We start from the raw sequence: 22,779 nt of genomic DNA on the forward strand, positions 1-22,779 counted from the left end.
AGTTCAGCTATCGTTTGTGGCCAGGTCGGTTCTGAAAAAGAGGTATACAGCTCAGTGGGCCTTGCCGGGTAAAGTAAAAATTGTTCAGTGTTTAGTTTCGACTCACTCAATGATGAAAATACTAAGATAATTATTTAGGAAGGCGAATTCCGATCATAGATCCCAATGGACCGTGTAGGACAGCCGGAAATTAACAGAATCGGGGTGAACGGCCAGAACTCGGCGAGTTGAAGGAGCCGAGTTCCCCCCTATTTGTCTTTTCGTCAGTTGAAATAAGATGGGGCTTTACAGCTCAGTGGGCCTTACCTGGTCAAATAAAAAAGTAGTTTATAGTTTAGTTTAGTCTCCTCCCGCGCGCCGCCGGCGCTGAGCGGGCACGTGTGCGCGTGGCAGGAGAGCCATCAGCTCAAGGTGGCGCACACGCTGGAGGGACACACGTACGGAGTCTCCTACCTCGCATGGAGCCCGGACGACACGCACCTCATCGCCTGCGGGCCCGATGACTGCTCCGAGCTATGGCTGTGGAACACACAGGTGTGTGTGCGTGATGAGTGGTGGTGCAGTTGTGCTGCTGTGTGTGATGATGCGGTTGTGCGGTGGTGATGAGTGGTGGTGTGGTTGTGTTGTGGTGAGTGGTGGTGTGGTTGTGTTGTGGTGGTGATGAGTGGTGGTGTGGTTGTGTTGTGGTGGTGAGTGGTGGTGTGGTTGTGTTGTGGTGGTGATGAGTGGTGGTGTGGTTGTGTTGTGGTGATGAGTGGTGGTGTGGTTGTGTTGTGGTGATGAGTGGTGGTGTGGTTGTGTTGTGGTGGTGAGTGGTGGTGCGGTTGTGTTGTGGTGGTGAGTGGTGGTGCGGTTGTGTTGTGGTGGTGAGTGGTGGTGTGGTTGTGTTGTGGTGGTGAGTGGTGGTGCGGTTGTGTTGTGGTGGTGAGTGGTGGTGTGGTTGTGTTGTGGTGGTGAGTGGTGGTGCGGTTGTGTTGTGGTGGTGAGTGGTGGTGTGGTTGTGTTGTGGTGGTGAGTGGTGGTGTGGTTGTGTTGTGGTGGTGAGTGGTGGTGCGGTTGTGTTGTGGTGGTGAGTGGTGGTGCGGTTGTGTTGTGGTGGTGAGTGGTGGTGTGGTTGTGTTGTGGTGGTGAGTGGTGGTGTGGTTGTGTTGTGGTGGTGAGTGGTGGTGCGGTTGTGTTGTGGTGGTGAGTGGTGGTGTGGTTGTGGTGATGAGTGGTGGTGCGGTTGTGTTGTGGTGGTGAGTGGTGGTGTGGTTGTGTTGTGGTGGTGAGTGGTGGTGCGGTTGTGTTGTGGTGGTGAGTGGTGGTGTGGTTGTGCTGTGGTGGTGATGAGTGGTGGTGTGGTTGTGTTGTGGTGGTGGTGAGTGGTGGTGTGGTTGTGTTGTGGTGAGTGGTGGTGTGGTTGTGTTGTGGTGGTGATGAGTGGTGGTGTGGTGGTGATGAGTGGTGGTGTGGTTGTGTTGTGGTGGTGAGTGGTGGTGTGGTTGTGTTGTGGTGATGAGTGGTGGTGTGGTTGTGTTGTGGTGGTGTGGTTGTGTTGTGGTGGTGAGTGGTGGTGCGGTTGTGTTGTGGTGGTGAGTGGTGGTGTGGTTGTGTTGTGGTGGTGAGTGGTGGTGCGGTTGTGTTGTGGTGGTGAGTGGTGGTGTGGTTGTGTTGTGGTGGTGAGTGGTGGTGTGGTTGTGTTGTGGTGGTGATGAGTGGTGGTGTGGTTGTGTTGTGGTGGTGAGTGGTGGTGCGGTTGTGTTGTGGTGGTGAGTGGTGGTGCGGTTGTGTTGTGGTGGTGATGAGTGGTGGTGTGGTTGTGGTGGTGAGTGGTGGTGTGGTTGTGTTGTGGTGGTGAGTGGTGGTGTGGTTGTGTTGTGGTGGTGAGTGGTGGTGTGGTTGTGTTGTGGTGGTGATGAGTGGTGGTGTGGTTGTGGTGGTGAGTGGTGGTGTGGTTGTGTTGTGGTGGTGAGTGGTGGTGTGGTTGTGTTGTGGTGGTGAGTGGTGGTGCGGTTGTGTTGTGGTGGTGAGTGGTGGTGTGGTTGTGTTGTGGTGGTGATGAGTGGTGGTGTGGTTGTGGTGATGAGTGGTGGTGTGGTTGTGTTCTGGTGGTGAGTGGTGGTGTGGTTGTGTTGTGGTGGTGAGTGGTGGTGTGGTTGTGTTGTGGTGGTGAGTGGTGGTGTGGTTGTGTTGTGGTGGTGAGTGGTGGTGCGGTTGTGTTATGGTGGTGAGTGGTGATGTAGTTGTGCGGTAGTGATGAGTGGTGGTGTGGTTGTGTTGTGGTGGGTGGTGATGTGGTTGTGGTGATGAGTGGTGTGGTTGTGTTGTGGTGATGAGTGGTGATGTGGTTGTGGTGATGAGTGGTGATGTGGTTGTGGTGATGAGTGGTGGTGTGGTTGTTTTGTGGTGGTGAGTGGTGATGTAGTTGTGCGGTAGTGATGAGTGGTGGTGTGGTTGTGTTGTGTTGTGGTGGTATGGTTGTGAGTGGTGGTGGTGTAGTTGTGTTGTAGTGATGTGGTTGTGCAGCGGTGATGGGTGGTGATGTGGTTGTGTTGTGGTGGTGGGTGGTGGTGTGGTTGTGCTGTAGGGATGAGTGGTGGTGTGGTTGTGGTGATGAGTGGTGGTGTGGTTGTGTTGTAGGGATGAGTGGTGGTGTGGTTGTGGTGATGAGTGGTGGTGTGGTTGTGCTGTAGTGATGAGTGGTGATGTGGTTGTGGTGATGAGTGGTGATGTGGTTGTGTGGTGGTGGTGAGTGGTGATGTGGTTGTGTGGTGGTGGTGAGTGGTGATGTGGTTGTGCTGTGGACGTTGCAGACCGGGGTGCTGCGTGTGAAGATGTCGCAGTCGCACGATGACAGCCTCGTGTGCGCCTCCTGGTTCCCGGACAGCCGTCGCTTCTGCACAGGCGGCCAGCGGGGACAGTTCTACCAGTGTGTGAGTCGACGAGTCCGTTTGCGAGTCTGTGAGTTGGTGAGCGCGAGTCTGTGTGTGCGAGTCCACGAGTCTGTGTGTGCATCTGTGATTTTCCGCGCTCAGTTATACCGGTGCGAGTGTAGGTATTCCAGCCCTGCTGGTGCGGTGGCATATATATCATATACCCTGTACATATATTGTGTACGTATATCATGTATCGTGAACTTACATCCTATGTTTATATTCTGTGCGTGCATTGCGTACGTATAGCCTGTATGTATCAAGCAAACATAACATATATATGTTACGCAAACGTCGATAATGCGTACCTATATGTCGTGTACTAGAATAAGCGCGTATGTATACCCTTGGTGTAGTAGCATGGAAGGAGGAGCACTTTGTGCCTTGACGGAGAGATGAAGTTTGATTTCCGCCGGCGGCCTTTCAGGCCAGTGGTAAGTGGCGGCGGTGTGCGCTGTCACGTAGCGCGATGCGCTTTGAGTCGTCGCCCGTCCGCGGGCTACGTGGTCGCGGCCTGCATAGTCGCTCGTTGCGAGCTGCATAGTTGCATTGACGCCGATTGGCGTGCACTCGCCCCGGCGCGACAGGCACCCGATCACAAAGACACCCTCATCGTGACAACGACCCTGACATGACGATCCTTGTTATTTGTTCGATTGTCCGCGCACGACAGGACCTGAACGGGACGGTGCTGGAGTCGTGGCAGGGCGTGCGCATCCAGTGCGTTTGGTGCTCTGCCGACGGGAAATCCGTGCTGGCGTCAGACACGCACCAGCGCATCTGCAGCTACAACTTCGAGGACGTCACGGACCGGGCCTTGTGGGTACCCCCCCGCCTCCCCGTCCCACCACCCACTCTCTCCTCCTCCTCTCGGTACCCCCATTGCCATCATTCGTAGCCTCAATGCGGAGTCCTAATGTATACAAGTGGAAACTTAGAAACCGTCTCTCTGGTCTGTGATGGTGGGTGGGTGGATATGTGGGTGGGGAGCGGTAGTGTAGCGGCTGGAGCACTGTGCTACGAACCCCGCGACCTGAGTTGGATTCCCGCTCACGGTCAACACCAGTGACGATTATCTGAACCTAGGTCCACTTAGCCTCAAATGAGTACCTGGTGCGGTGTGTAAACATCACCACTCGGGAGACAAAGGCGACCGGGCATGGTGTTGGCCACCCACCCCCTCGTGTGCCGTGCTGTTCATGCTATACGGTGGGGGGGGAGGGTCTTTGTGTGCGTTTATGGCAGTGTTTGTATATGGCTGTGTGGTGAGGGTGTCTGTGTTAGTGTGTAAGTGTGTGCATGAGATAAAACTACTTTCTGTGTGTGAATGTGCATCTGTAATTGTGCTTTAGTGGCTACTCTTCATTGGCCATACGAGAATAATAAAATGGCTTTGATGTATGTGGCATTTATTTCACATCGTACGTACCCAGCTGTCCTAAAAACTGTTCGACAGAAATTAGTTTTTAATTTAGATTTAAAAGTGCGTATAGCTCCATTGGCTTCCTGATATATCGGAAGAGCATTCCAGACGGCTGCAGGTGCAGTGACCATCTATGTTCGATGGCTCGCTAAAAGTCCACTGTGAGGATGATGATCTCTGCACCGCGGTTATTGAAGTCCAGGCTGAATCCCGCGTGGCTTGTGAGATCTGACGAGAGAATGGGCTCATTCGTTCATCACCATCGTCATTCGTTGCTGGACGGGCGTCGCGCCTCGCACACAAACATAACCGAAGTCCCACGGCGCTGGCAGAGTGAACTCACAACTGAACCGACCACGGCACGTGGGCAGCAGCAACACATGAACTTGGTCACACGTGGTTTCCAAGACGACCGCGCGATTTGGTCCCCGCATGTGTGACCACCGTGCGTGCAGAGGGTTATCGCAGGCACCCGAGGACCTACATTGCTGGGCAGCACTGGCAGCAAAACCCATCGTTGTACTGTACCGTACTCCCGCATCCATGCTCTCCTCGCCTTCGCCAACCCGCACCGAGCGGCATGGTGGATCGCGGTCAAAATTACCGCCACGGTGCGACGGAGGGAGGGTCCTTTCCCTGCCGGGAAGTGACTGAACAGGGCTGCGCACTTGGTCGGTGCCACCGGGTGCGGATGCTCGCTGCGGGTGTAGCGCTGTAAAAACCGCCGGCCGTGGTGACGCCGGAGACGTGCGCGACGGAGGCTGTGTCTGCTGTGCACGCAGGATCCAGGAGGACCACCCCATCATGACCTTCAGCGTCTCCAAGGATGACCGGCTGGCACTAATCAACGTGGCCACACAGGTGAGCGTGGCAGCGGTGTCATCTTCCCTCCTCACCCCTCCCCCCTCCTCACCCCTCCTCCATCTACCCACCATCCTCCCTCCTCCTCCTCCTCCATCCCGCTTCCGCAGAGGTCGCTGTCCAGTGACGTTCGAAGTGGGCACCCGACACCGCCCAGAGTGTAAATGCAGAGGACAGGTACAGACTAGAATGGGTGCTGTAGAGGAGGATTGCCCTCTGGGCAGACTGGAGGGAGGATTTGGAACACTGAGTTTTGCACGCGATGACGCTGTGTGGCCTGGCTGAGCCGAGTCTGCATGCAGAAGGCAAGGGGGAAACCGGTTCTCACTTCGTGCCGAGACAAGACGCACAGCAGTGTGCCCGAGTAGGAAATGCGTACTTGTGTTGTGCGTGTTTATACTGCGATGTGGGGAACGGTGGCGTAGTTGTTAGCCCACTGCGCTACAAACCCTGCAACCCGAGATCGACTCCCGCTCACGGCCAATAAACGGTAGTCTGAACCTTTTCCTAGGCATCTCCGAGGCTTACTCGGCCTTAAAATGCGTACCTGGATTGATGTGTGAAATGTCAGCACTGGGGATACAAAGGTGACTGTGCATGGTCCTAGCCACGCTAACCCCTCATGAGCCGGGCCAGCCTTCATAGTTGCGACTCGCTAACAGAACTTGCCTCAACAGTCTTAAAGGATATACAGGGATCTTTTGGGTTTGTACGAAATAGCACTAAAAGCGCTCATACATTTGTATTCATGGCGATGCATTCCCGACAAGGTTATTCCGTTCGTATGAGAAATATGAGGGCTACATTGAGGTATTGATTATAGCGCTCATATACAGATGGTAAATATTATTTCCTAAATACAAATAATTTATTTTAATTACATCATTGAGTACAGTACATCATATTTACTAATATAATTACAGCTCCCCCACCACTGCCGCTACGCTCCGAGGCTCAGATCATTCTCAGAGAAGAGCTCCAGAACCTGTCCCCGGTCTAAAACCCTGTGGGGATAATCAAATCGCGGGGGGTGGGCTCTGGTTGGCTGAGAGCCTGTGTGCGTCGCTCTCATTGGCTGAGCGGACGGTGGGGGCGAGGTGACGTTTTCTCGGCCGGCGCTGCTGCGCGCTCTCACTTGTAAGTACTGTCTAGATTTTTTTAATGACATTTTTCTAGGTAATAATTTTCTCCAGGACAAAGAGCGCTATAACAAATCAGCTGTCCACGTGATTGCGCTAAGCGAGGTCTTCCTGTACTGGTAGTGCAGTGGTTCTACTTCGATGCCTGCCGCTCTGGTGTCCTCCCACAGGCTGAAAACATCTTTATATATATAGAGGACTGCAGAGCGTCGGCAGTTGTTGGCGGCAGCTCACCGTGTAGCTGCCATCTGACTTGTCTGATCCTTCCTGCCTCCAAGTCGCGTGACAAGTTGACACTATTATTAACAACTGAAAATTATCTGAACCGGTTCTGGGCCTCCCCTATGGTGACTCAGCCTTATAAAATGAATACCTGGTACAGGGCGTAAAAATATGTATTACTGTCCTGGCCGGGAGTATTGCTGGCCACCCACCCACCCCATCGTGTGCTGTGCCGGTCTTTTATAGGTCTTCGCTAACGGCACTTGCCCCTACAGTCTGTTGAAGGCATTGCGCGGGATCTTTGTGCCCTGGTACACACGCTCGTGCATATACACTTGCGTGCGTGTCCCGCGCGTGCGTGTGCGTGTACGTGTGTGCAGGGCGTGCACCTGTGGGACCTTCATGAGCGCGCGCTCGTCAGGAAGTACCAGGGCATCACACAGGGCCTCTACACTATCCACTCGTGCTTTGGGGGCCCCAACGAGGACTTTGTGGCGAGCGGCAGTGAAGGCAGGTCCCGGCATGGTGGATACACGGAGGGGGGGGGGGGTCATCGCCCCTCCCCTCTCCCACCCCCCCAGGGGCCGGGGGGGTGAGTGTGCTCGCGTGGACTGACATTGTGGGGAGCGGTAGGGTAGCGGTTAGCGCATTTCACTACGAACCTGGCGACCCGAGTTCGACTCCCGCTCGCGGCTAGCATCAGTGATTATTTGAACCGGCCCTGGGCCGCTCTTAGGTCATTTCAGCCTCAAATGAGCACCTGGTGCAGTGTGTAAACATCACTACTAGGGAGATAAAGGTGGCCCGGCGTGGTGTTGGCCACCCACCCCCTGGTGTGCCATGCCAGCCTTCATTGGTGCTCACAGCTCTTGCCCCAACAGTCTGTTAAGGCTAGATGGGGGATCTTTGTCTTTGCTGATGTTGTGGATAGCGGTGGCACGTAATGGTTATCCCAGATGCCCCGAATTCGATTTTCGCTCATGTCTAATATCAGTGCTGAATAACTGAACCTTATCGTGGACGTACCCAAGTTTGACTCATCCTTAAATGAATACCTGGTGCTGTGTAAACGTCAACGCTGGGGACACAAAAGGTGGCTGGGCGTGGTGCTGGCCACACCGCCTCGTGTGCCGTTGCAGCCTTCACGGGTGCTGCTCCCCAACAGCACTTGCCCCGACGCCTATACGGGGTGGGGGGGATCTTTGTCTTTGTACGTGCGCACAGACCACAAGGTGTACGTGTGGCACCGCAAGCAGGAGCAGCCGGTGGCGGTGCTGGCGGGGCACACGCGCGCAGTCAGCTGCGTCAGCTGGAATCCGCGAGTGCCCTCCATGCTAGCCAGCGCCTCCGACGACGGCACCGTGCGCATCTGGGGCCCCGCGCCCGCCCTGCCCGATGGGGACCCCCACGCGCGGTGCCCGCGGGCCCAGGCGCAGCAGTCGGCGCAGCAGCCGACGCAGCAGCCGGCGCAGCAGCCGACGCAGCCGACGGAGCAACAGGCGCAACTGTGAGCGCGCGACCATCCCTGCTGCATTAGGCCTCTGCGTTGCGGGGCACGTGATGGCTCGCTCCGCACGAGGGCATCCTTAACCAGAACTTCCGTAACCACCGACGCCTGGGTTCCCATCGTTGGCGCTGTTTTCCCTGCGCCGTCACTCCCGGGATCCCGACCCCCGGCGAGAAACGCTCGCGCCCATCCTTCCATCTGACGTCGGTGCCGTCCGGCCTCATCCCGAGCGTTCGGCTGTCTGTGCGACGGGTGTTTGTGTCCGAGGAGCCCCGTGGGGCCCGCTCCCCTACCGCTCCCCCCGGTCTTGCGCCGCCACGGAGGCCTTCTCGGCACGTGGTCGTTAGCTGCGCGTCTCCAACGGGCTCCGCCTGCGGCGTCCCTCACGCCCCCCCCCACCCGAGCGCTACAGTGGGTGGGACCCTCCACCTGAATGAGTGCGGTTTGTGAGTGTACCCTCTGCAGCGTGTGCCCCCACACCCCATACGGCGTTTTTTTTTTTACCAAAAGCACCGATCCTCCCCCAAGACCTGATTTGCACTGGCCGCAGGTCACCCCCGTCCCCCTTGCGCACCACCTTTATTTGTGGGGGGGGGGGGGGGCTCCACGTTTTTTTTCGACACATGCTCCATCAGCGAACGACCGGACACGATGGTCAAGTTCTCGATATGCGAATGTTTTTGCCCGTTGTGTGTGCGCACGTATCTGCTTCATCCTCCTCGCCCGTTGCACGAACTTGGAGCAGACTCTGGATGCCCCTCCCCGCATCCCCTACGACGCGTTGACGCGAGCGCCGCGCATTGACGTCTTTAAGAGGCCCGCTGTGACAATCGCGCAGAGTGCCCTCGCGGCGCAGGCAAGCGGGCAGGATCCTCGCGCCCACTCCACACAGTGCTCGGGCGGGGGGCGTGGGGACGGCGGTACCACACGCGAGTTCGTGGAATCTCCCCCCGGAGTGCGTCCACCGGGAGAGGAAGGCGCCAACGCGGTCGGCGCATGAAGACGGCTGGAAGGCGTCGTTGCTAGAGACCTGTGCGTCACCCAGAATCCCTTTCAGCTTCCGCTGGGATTTGCTGTCATTGCTTCCTCGGCGTTTCACGGTCGCAACATGTGCTGTTTTTCTGTCGTCTATTGTGTCTGGATTACGTGGGGGGGGCTGTGTGGAGGCTGTGGGGGGGGGCTGTGTGGAGGCTGTGGGGGGGGGCTGTGTGGAGGCTGTGTGTGTGGGGGGGGTGCTGTGTGGAGGCTGTGTGTGGGGGAGGGGGGCTGTGTGGGCGAGAGAACGGCGCGGTGACGCGCGGACTCTGGAGGATCTGTCGAGGCATTCTTACGTTGACGCGTCATCCCGTGGTGCACACTTGAAACTCTCACCTAGGCAATACAAACCAAAAACAGACCGAGTCGTCGGGTGTCTGTAGAGCGTTCAGTGTTTGCAGTATTGGAGAAGGATCGTCCCGTTCAGTGGTGGATATGTAGGTTTATGTTTACACAGCCTGATCCTTAAGAGTGACAATGTAAGAATTGAATAACAAATGAGCAAATGCAACAAATGAGAAGTAAGAGTACTCTATTTTTGGATCTCATCTCCGCTCAGACCGTTGCCTTGAGCACGCCGCCTCCCCTTACCATGAAGCCCGATGTCCACGCCCTCGGTCGGATTTCTTCTTCTCGCCATTTTAAAGTAGCGTCTGCCTTTTATACGCACGCTGTGCGACTATGTCACAGCGCTGTGGGGGCCCTAGTGTTCGCTTCATATTTACTTGAAGAAATAAACTTTTGTGACATTTCCCAGCACTCCATCGTCGTGTTCGTCCCGCGGGCTTCCGCTTTCAGTCACCTGCGTCGCCTGGGGTTTGTTTCGGCTCGGACGAGGGAGGGGGAGAGGCTGCCACTCCTCAGTCGGGAGCTGGACCGGTGCCACCTGGATCTCTATGGAATACAGGAGGACTGGTGGACTGATTCTGGCTCCTTTTACATGCGGGATGGAGATTCATCTACTCGGGCAGGATGGCATCAAACAACAGGGAGTGGTTAAAAGACCGAAGGGGTAGCCTGGCAGCTTGGTGCTGGCGAGGTGTTGGAGTCACATGGTTTTGTGAGCGTGCCTTTTCATCAACAGGTGGAGAATGATGAAGGCAAAGATGTTGGCTGGCCATTCAGGACAGATCATCTTATTGGGTAACTTATTTTCTCGAGTGGGTCACGACACTAGCAATTGGGCAAGAGTGCTGCTAGATTTTGGTGCAGCTTGTAATCACCAACATGCTGTTCTGCCATTGGCGCATCCATACATCTGCTGGAATATGTAGTGGCGGAACAGTGAATGTGAGCCCATATCCTGGGCCTGAGTGCAGAAAAAATGATGTAATCTCAGCATGAAGTGATTTGCATACGACACGAAAATCCGAGTGAAAAAACTTAAGTTGTCAGCCGTTTCTGCAGGCACGGATGTCGTCACGGCCATTGCTTTGGATGATGTAATCACTCCGCTCCACCAGCGAACTAATCGGCTGCAACGGGGAAATTGGTGCCAATTTTCACTCGCGATGCTCTTCCTGTTGCAAGAATCTGCAGCTCCACTTCTCGGCGAGAAGAGCGAACTCTGCGTGTGATGAGATGGACACCCATATTTTGAATGCGGGTGGTGTCCACCTCCATGAAATTAGCCCTGCAGCAGTGGGAGCCACGCGAGAAGAAAGCACGCGTGGCAGAGGTAAGCACAGCAATGTTGTTCATGTGATGGCATACGGTAAGTCCTCGCTTAACACATGTTTACACAACGCGTTTTCACACTAACGTGTGGTTCTTCCATTGGGGAATATGTTTTGCACAATATAGAATGCGCCCGTTATAACGCGGTTTCTGAGCAGTGCGATACAGTACGCGGAACGATACGGCAACGCGGCTGCGTACCCTCAGTTACTTGTTCCATCTCACTATCTACTCCGTATCTCGCCAAACTTCATCGATACATTATTTATGGGGAAATTATTTTCACTTTACGCAATTTTTCGCTTAACGCGGCATTTTGCAGGAACGCGTCTACCGCGTTAAATGAGGATTTACTGTAGTAGTAATGTTAACCATGTTAGGAATGTTATTAACGCTGATAATATAGTCGAAAGTAATCTTGTTTATGTTGTCGTTTGTCATACGAGATAGAGTAATGTTATAAACCACAACCATACACCGCAAAAAAAGCTCAAAGAACCACAACCGTACACAACTTGAACCACAATCGTACATCAAAAAAGTGCGCCGACACAAATAGACGTGCAGATACAGCCGGTCAAACAACTACAACCGCAACGAATACAAACACGGGAGATTTCTGATTCCACGCAGACGTGTCGGATCGCTGCTTTGTATAGCTCGTATATTACATCATGGACATGTATGCGAAAGCTTGTTTTTTTACTAAATCTGTACGTTCTTGGAACTATACCGTGCCTGAAATCTGTAAAACCATCCATGGGCAGCCTTGAATGTTTTCTCTTTCTCTGCTTCTTCTCCCAACTCCTTTTTCAAGTCCTCATACAACCTCAGGGCTTTCTCGTGAACGAGAGCTAAGCTGATCACACGTTCTTGGTGTGCAGATCCTTGTTCCATAATGCCAGAAATGTTGATCTTTGAATGCTTTAAAACATGCTTCGCTTTATCTTCTATTCCATCGGCATTCTTCACTCTCATACAACACTCGTTGGAGGAAGATTAAAACGGTGCTCAATATCAAGCGCACGTTAAACTTTTATACTACACATTATTACTCTTTGGTTCTTTCGGTAAAGTCACGTAGGTATAAAATAAATCACGACGTTTCGGGCGCAACACAAGCGTGCGTCATCAGGTGGGAAAGCATGGTCTGCTGCTGAGGCAGACTGTTTTAAAATGTTTGAAATGGGTGTAGCCCAAGGGTCATCAAGAAGTGGCCGGGGCTAGTGATGTTAATGTGAGAAATTAGCGTGTAACTGGGTACGGAAGTGGCTATCGTCTCCTCCATTAACTCACCCACCTACAAACTGGCCCGATTTCTGTCTGAGACCCTGCTTCCTTTCACGGGCAAGTCCACCTCAGCTGTACTTAGCTCACTTGGTTTCTCTAATCAAGGACATCTCACTGTCTCCAGATGATTTGCTTGTCAGTTTCGATGTAGTCTGTTCACCAATGTATCCGTGCCTGACACCATTGCAATAATTGAAGACTTGATCCAACAAGGACTGAATCCAGATGTACCAACTTTGGTAAGGCACTGCCTTACCAACACATACTTCACCTGGACTGGTACATTCTACAAACAAAATGAGGGTACCCCGATGGGTTCTTCCTTATCGCCTACGTCCTTGTGGAAGAGATACGTAGATGACACGTTCGTCATCTGGCCACATGGCCTGCCAGCACTAAATCAATTTCTCAACCACATCAATTCCATACACCTGGCTATCAAATTCACCATGGAAGTGGAAAAGGATGGCAAGCTACCATTCCTGGATATTTTGATCGACAAGAGACCTGATGGTTCGTTGGGACATTCGGTCTACAAGAAAGCCACCCACACGGATGCCTATCTAAAGCCTGACTCCCACCACCATCCAGCCCAGAAGAATTCCCTTATCAAAACACTACACCACAGGGCCCGTTGCATCTCTGACCAGCACCACCTAGCCAGTGAGCTGGAGCACGTACACCAATCCATCAGGATGAACGGATACCCGGACCGTACAATCCGCAAAGCTGTCTCCCCAGCCATGGGGAGACAACCTTCTGAGGATCCAACCACACAGTACATAAAATCCGTGATTTAATCCCATATGTAAAGGATGTGATTCCTGACATGCAATACCCTGGTGTCTACAAACTGAGTTATGGTTACATTGGGGAAACGAAACGACATGTCTCTGACCGCGTTTGTGAACAAAAGGCAGATTTGAAACACGGTAGGACCAATACCTCTGCCGTTGCTGATCATTGTTTTAATGCTGTGGGCTCACACGAAATAGATTTTTCCAAGACGGAGGTACTCTGCAAACCTACCGGCTACCTTCAGAGATTTGTTCATGAAGCCATCCAGATATATAAACACAGACACAACTTCAACCGAGAGGATGGGTACAATCTGAGCAATCATTGGAAGGACGTTATTAACAAGGTAACGTCTTAACTGACTGTAATGTTTCCATCCTAACTGCCTATGTCAGCTGTTATTTCCGACTGTGTCTCTCTCTCTCTCTATGCCTTTCTCTTAGATCTCTCATGCTCACATGTCCTTTGCATTGCACTCTCATACTCACGTGCCCTTTGCATTGCACTCAGATACTCACATGCCCTTTGCATTGCACTCAGATACTCACATGACCTTTGCATTGCACCCTTTGGGTTTCTCTCATGCCTTTGGATTGCACCACTCTTCGATTTTACATTAACACGCTAATCTCTCACATAAACATAGCCACTTCCGTGCCCTCGTCGAGGAGGCCGCTCTCCTATCTTACAGTTACATGCTAATTTCTCACATTAACATCACTAGCCCCGGTCACTTCTTTATGACCCTTGGGCTACACCCATTTCAAACCTTTTAAAACAGTCTGCCTCGGCAGCAGACCATGCTTTCCCACCTGATGACGGACGCTTGTGTTGTGCCCGAAACGTCGTGATTTATTTTACTTTCTACCCACGTGACTTTACCGAAAGAACCAAAGAGTATGGATTCCTGCAGTCACGAAAGCTTCAAATCTAGATTACACATTATTACTTTCATTTTAACATCGAGCATATTACTACTGCACTTTTTCACATGCTCACCACCTGCACTAGCACTACACTTGCTACTCATTGTTGAAGCTTTGCGGCGATATTTTGTGATCAAGTCCGCGCCAATCTTCAATGAGCGCTCAGTACGCATGCGAGACGACACGATGGGACAAGATGGTGGTGCATGCACGAAATACGAGTTGGTCCAGTACGTTGTCGACTCGGCTGAACCATGTAGAACATTCCATAACCACGTGTGTACGGGGACATCTTACGTTGGGTTCCTCAACAAGTCAGCGACGTGAGTGTGAAACAATGTATATCATCGAGACGTCGTATGTCGAGGACCCCCTGTATTTTTGTTTTCTGTTTTCCGACCTGCCAATGGTGCGATCTGCCTGCCCTCATCTCTTCTCGGTGTTCCGTGGCTCGTGGTCGCCGAAATATTCCACCATTCGACCAGCACGCGGCCACCGATGCGAGGTGAATACGGGACAGATGCTGCGACAGGTGGCCTACTGGCCAAAAATGGGGGAAGACATACACAAACATGTGTCCAACTTGTTGAACAGTAAAGAATTCCATATGGTGAAATTATCCCTCAGCGAATCAGAGATTAACATAACAGATCTTACTTGGGCGACCGAAGAGGCTGGATATCAGCGAAATCAACAGATGGGGATGGGAATCACAGGGGCAACAGGGATGATCATACTAGTCCTGGCTATTCTAACCTTAACATACCATGTGGCCAAAATGAATGCCGAACTTAAAAGACTAATCGCAGGGACAAGCCACCTACCATTCAAGCCCAGGAACAGGGATAGAGCCAAGGCCTGATGATGCCACCCAAGAATAACCGTAAAAACTATCTTTTTTAACGATATCTCCTATAACACGTAGTCAATAGAATAATTTTTCCCTCCCTTATCGTTTTACCTTCCTTTAGAATTTTTTTTTCCTTTTTCTTTCTCTCTCTTGTCACATATAACCATGTTAAGTTGTGACACGTACGCGCGCGTTGTAAGGAATAGCAGCAAAACTTGAGGACAATCGATGGTTCATGATGGAAGAAGGGTATACATTTTTTTATAAAAATAACCCGTGGCCATTTGACCACTGGTCATTTTTAAAAGGGCGGAATGTTGTATACTAACCCTTCGTCCAAAATTGAGATTAATAATATTTGATGATATTTTTATATATTATCTTTTTACTTGTTTTTTAATGAATGAAACACACCAAAAGCGCAGCAAACTGCAAAACACCAGGTGTTGTTAAGTAATGAACTGGAGGAGGGCTAGGATGGCAGAATTTGCAACCTTGCTTCAAGGAAAGATAAGGCCTGATGAACGGGCACATGTCACCCGTGCAGGCGGCAGAGACAGTGGGAGTGTCAGCCAGACATAGTTAAGGCAAAAAGCCCAACCATCCTGCATGGTTTTAAAGTAACGTCAAAATTCGAAATTCAACAACAGAGTAGGCTAAAGTATCGATCCTCGCGCTCGCTCAAATTGGAGACCAGGCTGCGAGCTACATCAATGAACCATTGCCATTTGCTAATCCAATACTGAATGTTAATATTACTGAAGTCAAAACGAATTCTATGACCTCAGCACATGGGCAAATAATAGGGCAGTGTCGACTCAAAGGCAATGGAAGAAAGCAGAGGCGCCTTTGTCTAAATCACAACCACAGAAAGCCAGGAATCATCACTGATTGTGTGTTTAGGGATTCCGAGCTAGTTAGAACACGTGCACACAGGGGGGAGGTAGAAGTACGCCTTGTCCTCCTGCAGCTGAGGGAACGAAAATAAGTGGGTCAGCTCAAGGCTGTGTGCACAGGGGAGGGAGCTGATTTAAACAACCCTGCACGTCTGAACGTGAGGGGGCCTTTGACCTGAAATTAAGAATAACACTCCCAGAGCAGAAGGTTGGATGGCCACAGTGAGGAGAATAAGAGTGTTGTATATCTCTCAAGGAGGCAGACCCAGCTGAACAACAAGGCTGCGGGGGTCACCAGAAGTTCGCGTTCGCCTAGTTAAGACAAAAAGCTCAATTATTCTGTATTGCTATTAAAGTAACGTTAAAGTCGGAATTTAACAACAGGGTAGGCTAAAGTTATTGATATTCACACCCACTCCAATTAAACCAGGCCACAAGTTACGCCTACTGAACCATCACCATCATTAAGTCAATATGAAATGTTATTTCCATACTTTAATACTTTCTATACAACTCGACCCGAAGCATATGACAATCAGAACCTTCCTAAGTCAAAATTGAATCGCACCCAGACAGGAGCGAATAGTCGATATAAGGTTGAAGAGGGAAGGAAATTAAGAGCACGGCGAACTGCAAACGTAAGCAAAAAGCTGGGAACGACACCAGCCCAGCAACAGCGAGTCGGGCTTCGACAGGCCATAAAAGTAGAAATAATAACTCCCGGGGTCAGGGGACACAAGAAGAAGCAGGCAGACAAAAACCAGAACTGACTCCAAGGTTCAACCGCCCTCACCTACAAGGAGTGACGGAAACTAATGAGGCCTTGAGTTAACGGCGTCAGCTGGACGGCAATAACAACGGCGAGCAGAGATAGGGTGGGGCAAAGACTGCGGGGCTATGGAATGCAACTTCGTGTCAGTAAAGCCCTGACAAACAAGTTAAGTTAAAGACATCACAATACATAATATCGTACATAACATCAATGTTAACGCTATTCACCGTAAACTATATTCCGCTTATATAACCATGCAGACACCAAGGAATACGAATTCCTAGGATCAAGAACTTACCCTTAACCTAAGATATCGGAAATAAATTAATAATAATAAGCATATGCATGAAAAGACAAAAGTAAAACTTATGGAAAAGCCAGGATAACGGGATGAATCACCACCAGGTCGAATATAAATACATAATAAAAAAAAAAACGATGTTAAACCCAGGGTCGGAGAGAAAGGGAGATCCCGGCCGTCTTTGTATCCCCGCAGCGCGGGATAGGAGTGTGTATACGCTCGGGGAAACACCTCCACTTGAGTCAAGCACCACGATGGGAAACGACAGACCTTAGGTTACATACAGAATCATAACTGTGAAATAGTAAGGGACAAATGTTAACTTAAAACTTCTTAACCATTTCTTTGTGCGCCGGGTCGGAGAGAGTGTTGCCCCTCCCTCCAGGTTGTGCAACACGAACAAAGACGCCTATGAGACGATTTGTAACGTCTGTGTTTTGGGTTCATGAAGAAGGCCAGACAAGAGATAATATTGCACCCAGACAGAGAGACGACCTCGAGGCAATTTGTAACATCTGATTGTTTGCTCGTGGGTTTTATGGAGGGAGTGTGACAACGGAATATACCGTACGGACACACACATGGACACACCTGCCTACGGACAGATCCTGACACAGCAAAAATCGAAAGAAGCCCCGCCTTGTGGGCGGGATCCAGGGGGATTTTTCGGCATAAAGGAAAGGATCCTGAGCATTGGAAACCAGTGCGACCAGCGGGTCGGCTCACGTGGGGGGTGCGACCAGCGGGTCGGCTCAGGAGCGAGCTCGACCGGGAGGGTCGGCTCAGGAGCGAGTGCGACCAGCGGGTCGGCTCGACTCATCTTCAGCTCGTCTGGGACTCAGCCGAGTTCGATCGGCTTACCAAAGCCGGCTCTCGGGGCTCGACTCAAGCGGCTCCCCATCTCCTCTGCAGGCGGGCAAGACCCGCTTGACAGCTCAACTCGGCCTGCGTGGGTCAACCTCTGCCGAGTCGGAGGTCTCTGCTGCCGCCGGAGTGGTGAGGGTCGCGGTTTGGCGACGAGGCTCCGTGCACACGACGACCCAACACTGCACGCTGCGAGCGAGTTGTGGGCGCCACCTACCGACCGGGTTCCGAACTGCGACAGCGTATCAACGGGCATCCGAACCAGTTCACCACGGTGACAGGGGAGCGACTGATACGTATGACGCGCACCGCCCCCTCACCACACGACCACCAGGCGTCTGTTTGACATAAAGAATCGACTCCGAACACTGACTATTCAAGACAACTCTTACCACTCAAACACACTCGAACCCATAAGCCATCCGTGGCTGGGAAGGCATCACAACGAGACCGAGTGATGGCCATCCGTCGTTTATAAAAGTATTCGTAATTTTTATCTTTAATATTTAGTGGGCTGTACTCTTAATCGCATAAATTCCCAACAGATCCATCAATACGAACTGATTCTTGGCACCTCCTTCCGCCGAGCCACGCTCACGTGGGGAGTGGTGGCCCACCGGATCCTTATCAGGTGATCTGGTCCCCAATTAGTAAACTTGGTATAAGATAACGATCTTCGGAAAAGGAGCACCGTCGCAGGCCCTTACTCCGAGCCGTTCTGTTGTCAGATAACCTGCCGATGTATCTGTTGAGATTGATGCCTTTAAGAATAATAACTGTTTTTGATTGTGTTTTTTTTATCGCCGTATAATCTTTCAAGTATCTTTCAGTCATAATCGCCGCACGTACTCGCATCCTCTACAGAATATTCAACTGTCCCGTGACCCAAGGTGCTAACAACGTGATAAGGGTTGCGTATGATCAATAAGGAGTGCGGTACTGCGTGAACAATATTGAGTATAATCATTCATTAACGTTAAGGTTTTCTTAGCATAGTATTTGCATATTTTAACGACTCTCTCTCTCACTAACAACCATCGCGTTATGCGGGATCCATGTGCCGTTGTCAAAGTGAAATCAGACAATCGTTGATGATACTGTATTGATGCCGTGTTGACGTTCCGGGATTGAGAGTTCGCATACTATATCATAGTTAAGGTTGAATTAGTAATAAATTGATCAATACAGAAGTGGTTGTGTGATTCTTTCCTGAAATCTATGCATAAGATCTGCTTCTGCGTTGAGATCTGAACTTGGTGACCTTAATAAACACACTAATACATACTCAGTAAATGTTAAAGCGATAACGGGGTGAACCGGGGACCTAAAATATAACCACGAATACACACTCTGGGAATGTTAAAGCGAGAATGAGACGAACCTAGACAACGATGCCGAGTTAATCTAAGTTAATCTTGCATACTTACACCACACCTGCATAACTGCATACGATTAATTGCCTTATTCCGATCGATAACCCACCCTCGTCACCGAGGCGGGGTCTGGTTATCATAACGACTTGCATTATCATAATTACACCCACTCGCATAATTAATACGATTACCTCTCGAATTGGCATAATTAAAATGTGCATAATTACATAAATTAACATATTTCCGGATAATTACACATTTGGCCAAATTTCATTTAATTATTATTTTCACTGAATATTCATAACCCACATATACAACATAATAATTTCACCCACGCACGCATACAACATAACAAATTTTAATAACCAACATATACAACATAATGGGTGGCGTCGTCCGGGATCTCTCGCAGACAGTTTATGCATGAATTCAGGAACGAATCACTGTTGTGTTAATCAAAGTGTTGTGAACTAACGTTGCCTTGTGATTGTAAACGGGGGTATACAAACAAAACGCGCTCTGAAGGGAAATACCAGAGTAGCAGAGTATAACAAAGACAGCTGGGCTGAGATTATTTGCTCGAGTTGAACTGACACATCCTGTGATACAATTGTTTATATGTGCTCTGAAGGGGAATTCTAGAGTAACTCACGACGCACATGAGATGTTAGAATTAAGATACACTCTTAAGTCTATTAACCACACTACATAATAGAGATGGCACAGGATCCACAACATTCTGAGTTTGACACACCAACGCATAACACTGATACAGAGTGGACCTCTGAGGAGGAGATGGAATCTATGGAAAAACAATATCGGGAATTTGTGTTAAAACGTACTGGACGGACTGCTAGCCAGCAGACGGAGCAGAGAGATATATGGGAGGGGAGCCATACAGAAGATGTTAAGGCCCATAGAAGGAAACTACTTAAGGACGTGATGAAATGTGGCAAAGCCAAACGTGACGTAAAAATTGCAGAAATAGCGAGGGTAGACTCGTATCTCCTCGCACAGACAGACAGAGAAAGATTATGGAGTGAGGAAAAATTTGAAAGGGAGAGACAAGAGAAACTGTCCTTAATGGTGCAGGTAGAGCGTCTGCACGCCCTCGTGAGAGAGAAAGAATCCGCACTAAATGCACCAGTGAAACACCCAGACGTTGATACACAGAACACATACGGGAGTAACAATTTACCACACTCCGAGCCACGTGGACGTAGCCCAGGGCCAGATCTCACAACGAGTATGGCTACTATGCAAAGCAATTTTGATAAAGTAACACCCTCGCAAATCGAGGAGAGAGAAGAGGAAATAATAATACAAACGGGAAAACATGAGGCCGACCACCCCAACGTTAGAGAGAGACAAATAATTAACCCTAAGTCATCAGGATACACTGTAATGATAGAGCGGAAAAGGGCGGAGCTGGTGCAAGACGGGAAACATGACATAAACAGCACACCAGGCAGACGCACGCTACGCAAGTATGGCCGACATGATGCAGATGACAAAGACAGCTCACCAGAGAAACGCACCTCACACAAACACGACCAACACGACACGGGTAACAGGAGCTCACCAGAGAGACGCACATCACACAAGCATGAGCCATGGGATAAGCAGAAATCACCGAGCCAAGTTGACCCACGTAACAGGTGCAAAAGGCACTACAAAAGTTATGTTAAGCAGAGCCACCGTGATGGTGACGGCTCATCTGACACTGACTCCTCTGACGATGACCAACACGACATGGGTAACAGAGAGAGCTCACCAGAGGGACGCATGACATGTAAAAATCACCCATGCAAAACCACCCGCACCACAGATGACAGAGACAGGAATCCCGATAACCATGAAGCACGAGACAAACATAAATACAACACCTCACCTAGCAGGCACCACACACGTAGTAGGCAGCATGAAGGTCAAGGACAAAAACACTCACCACATAGACACCGCTCAAGGAGATCACGCACACCAACCCACAAGCACGAATCACAAGACCCACATAAGGAAAACAAGAGACACAAGCAACGGGACAGATACGAATCCTCGGACAGGGGGAGATCACGACACAGACACGGGACACATGACAACAGTGATAGTGGAGACAAGGGTAGCTCAAGGGAGCACTCCTCAGGAACCGACACCACTGATGACGAACAACACACTTTTAACAGTAAGACACTAAAACTAATGGACAAAGCACTCGTGAGAATTCCCTATTTCGATCCACATAACAAGAACAGGGATATACACACTCACATAGCTACAGTAGAACAGGAGGCTAAGATCCGGGGTCTGGGTAAATCAGCAGAAAAGGCATGTTTATTATCAAGGAGCCTACATGAACCCGCCAGACCATGGGTAGCCTCCCTGCCAAATAGGGTGAAGAGTGACTTTAAACAATTGAGCCGAGCAGTAGTTAAGAGATTTGGGGAATACTCCACACTATCCGAAGGATTGAACGCGGCAAAGTTGATGACCCAGCGTGTAGACGAAGACCCACGAGATTATCTCCTACGCCTTAAGAAAGCATATTACGCAGGGGACGTGGACAATGCCCAGGGAGATAAGACAGTCTTAAAAGTGATGTTCTTCCAATCATTGAGACCTGAAATAGTGAGAATAGTAGGAATGATGTTGGACCCCGAGACTGCCTCCCTACGCCAGATTGAAAGCAAGGCCCACACGGCCTGGGTGAACGGACGGAAAACCACTGGCATAGCCAAAACCCACATCGTCACCAGAGATAAAGAATGCCTCGATCTGGAGGGAAGCGAATCTCCAAGGAATAATATTAGCGCCACACGGGGTGGACATGAATTCCCCCAGGAGAGGGCGCCTAACCCAATAGAATCAACACCCGTCCACAACACGCTGAATAACGTTCCACGTGGGGGGAGGAACGAGGCCAGAGGAACCTGGCACCCACAGCCGCCACCACCATGGAATGCAGAAGAGGGCGGAGGCTGGAATTATGGAGGAGGAAGAGCGAGTGACGGGCCATACCTACCCCGCGGAGGCCGACGCCCACCAAACCAGTTACCATATCGTCCCCCACTGCCGCCTCCACTAGCAATAGAGCATAGACCACCGTTAGCTAACAGGAATCGATATGCTCACCACATTAGGATGGAAAAAGAGCTCCTAGGGAGTATGAAGACTCCCATGCAAGTAGCGAAGGGAAGAATACCAACTATACCCACACAGGAGGAGGACACACCCAGCGCAAAGGTAGCCCAAGTGAACGTAGGGAAGACAAGAAGCCTCGAAGCAATCACCGAAGTGGTACCAGAGGGAAAAGGGTACCATCTGGGGGAATTGATTCCCGTAGGACCAGTCGGACGAGTCCACGTGGAAGTAATACTGCAAGACACCCTGACCAGCCAGGGCCTTTGTGATACTGGAGCAGAAATATCCATGATATCCAGAGAATTATTTGACGAACTCCAGACTGCCCTCCAGAGGAAGAATGAAACACTACAAATGATGCCAAGTAAACTTACCTACTCAGGATGTGAAGGGACCCACATGCGACCATTGGGCAAAGTTATGACGAAGTTGACGTTCAACAAAATCAACATGAACCACCCCCTATATGTCGTACGGAACCCCGGAAAAGAGCTGATCATTGGGATAGAACTACTGAATTGCCTGAAACCCATTATGAACCTTGAATCCCGACAAATTTGGGCACAGTCAATGCCGGAGCAACAAAGGGACTCAGAAGATGAAGACGTTATGAGAGACTCCACGGGAATCCAAGTGATAACACAAGAGCTCGACGACCTATCAACGACAATCAGGAACGAAGACGAGCTCCCAGCAGGAATTCGAATCACTCAGCTAATGACTAACAGACTGAGAGAAGACCGAAAGGAAGCCGACTTAGAGTCAGTATCACCAAATGACCGTCCCCTCATG

At 50.7% G+C, this 22,779-nt stretch overlaps 1 protein-coding gene across 1 annotated transcript in view; it reads left to right on the forward strand.

The window, feature by feature from the left end:
• LOC133341465 (WD repeat-containing protein 26-like) overlaps positions 1 to 9,227 on the forward strand; it is a 33,425-nt gene extending 24,198 nt beyond the window's left edge. Inside the window, exons 8-13 of the mRNA XM_061550125.1 lie at positions 394 to 534; positions 2,796 to 2,915; positions 3,589 to 3,734; positions 5,121 to 5,199; positions 6,941 to 7,070; positions 7,785 to 9,227. Of these exons, the coding sequence (XP_061406109.1) occupies positions 394 to 534; positions 2,796 to 2,915; positions 3,589 to 3,734; positions 5,121 to 5,199; positions 6,941 to 7,070; positions 7,785 to 8,071 (903 nt within the window). The 3' untranslated portion in view covers positions 8,072 to 9,227. The remainder of the gene's footprint in view (positions 1 to 393; positions 535 to 2,795; positions 2,916 to 3,588; positions 3,735 to 5,120; positions 5,200 to 6,940; positions 7,071 to 7,784) is intronic.
• The last annotated feature ends 13,552 nt before the right edge of the window (positions 9,228 to 22,779 follow it).

The sequence above is a fragment of the Lethenteron reissneri genome, chromosome 11 (genome assembly GCF_015708825.2).
Source record: "Lethenteron reissneri isolate LAM-NWPU_2019-01 chromosome 11, ASM1570882v1, whole genome shotgun sequence".
In the NCBI taxonomy this organism is placed as follows: domain Eukaryota; kingdom Metazoa; phylum Chordata; class Hyperoartia; order Petromyzontiformes; family Petromyzontidae; genus Lethenteron; species Lethenteron reissneri.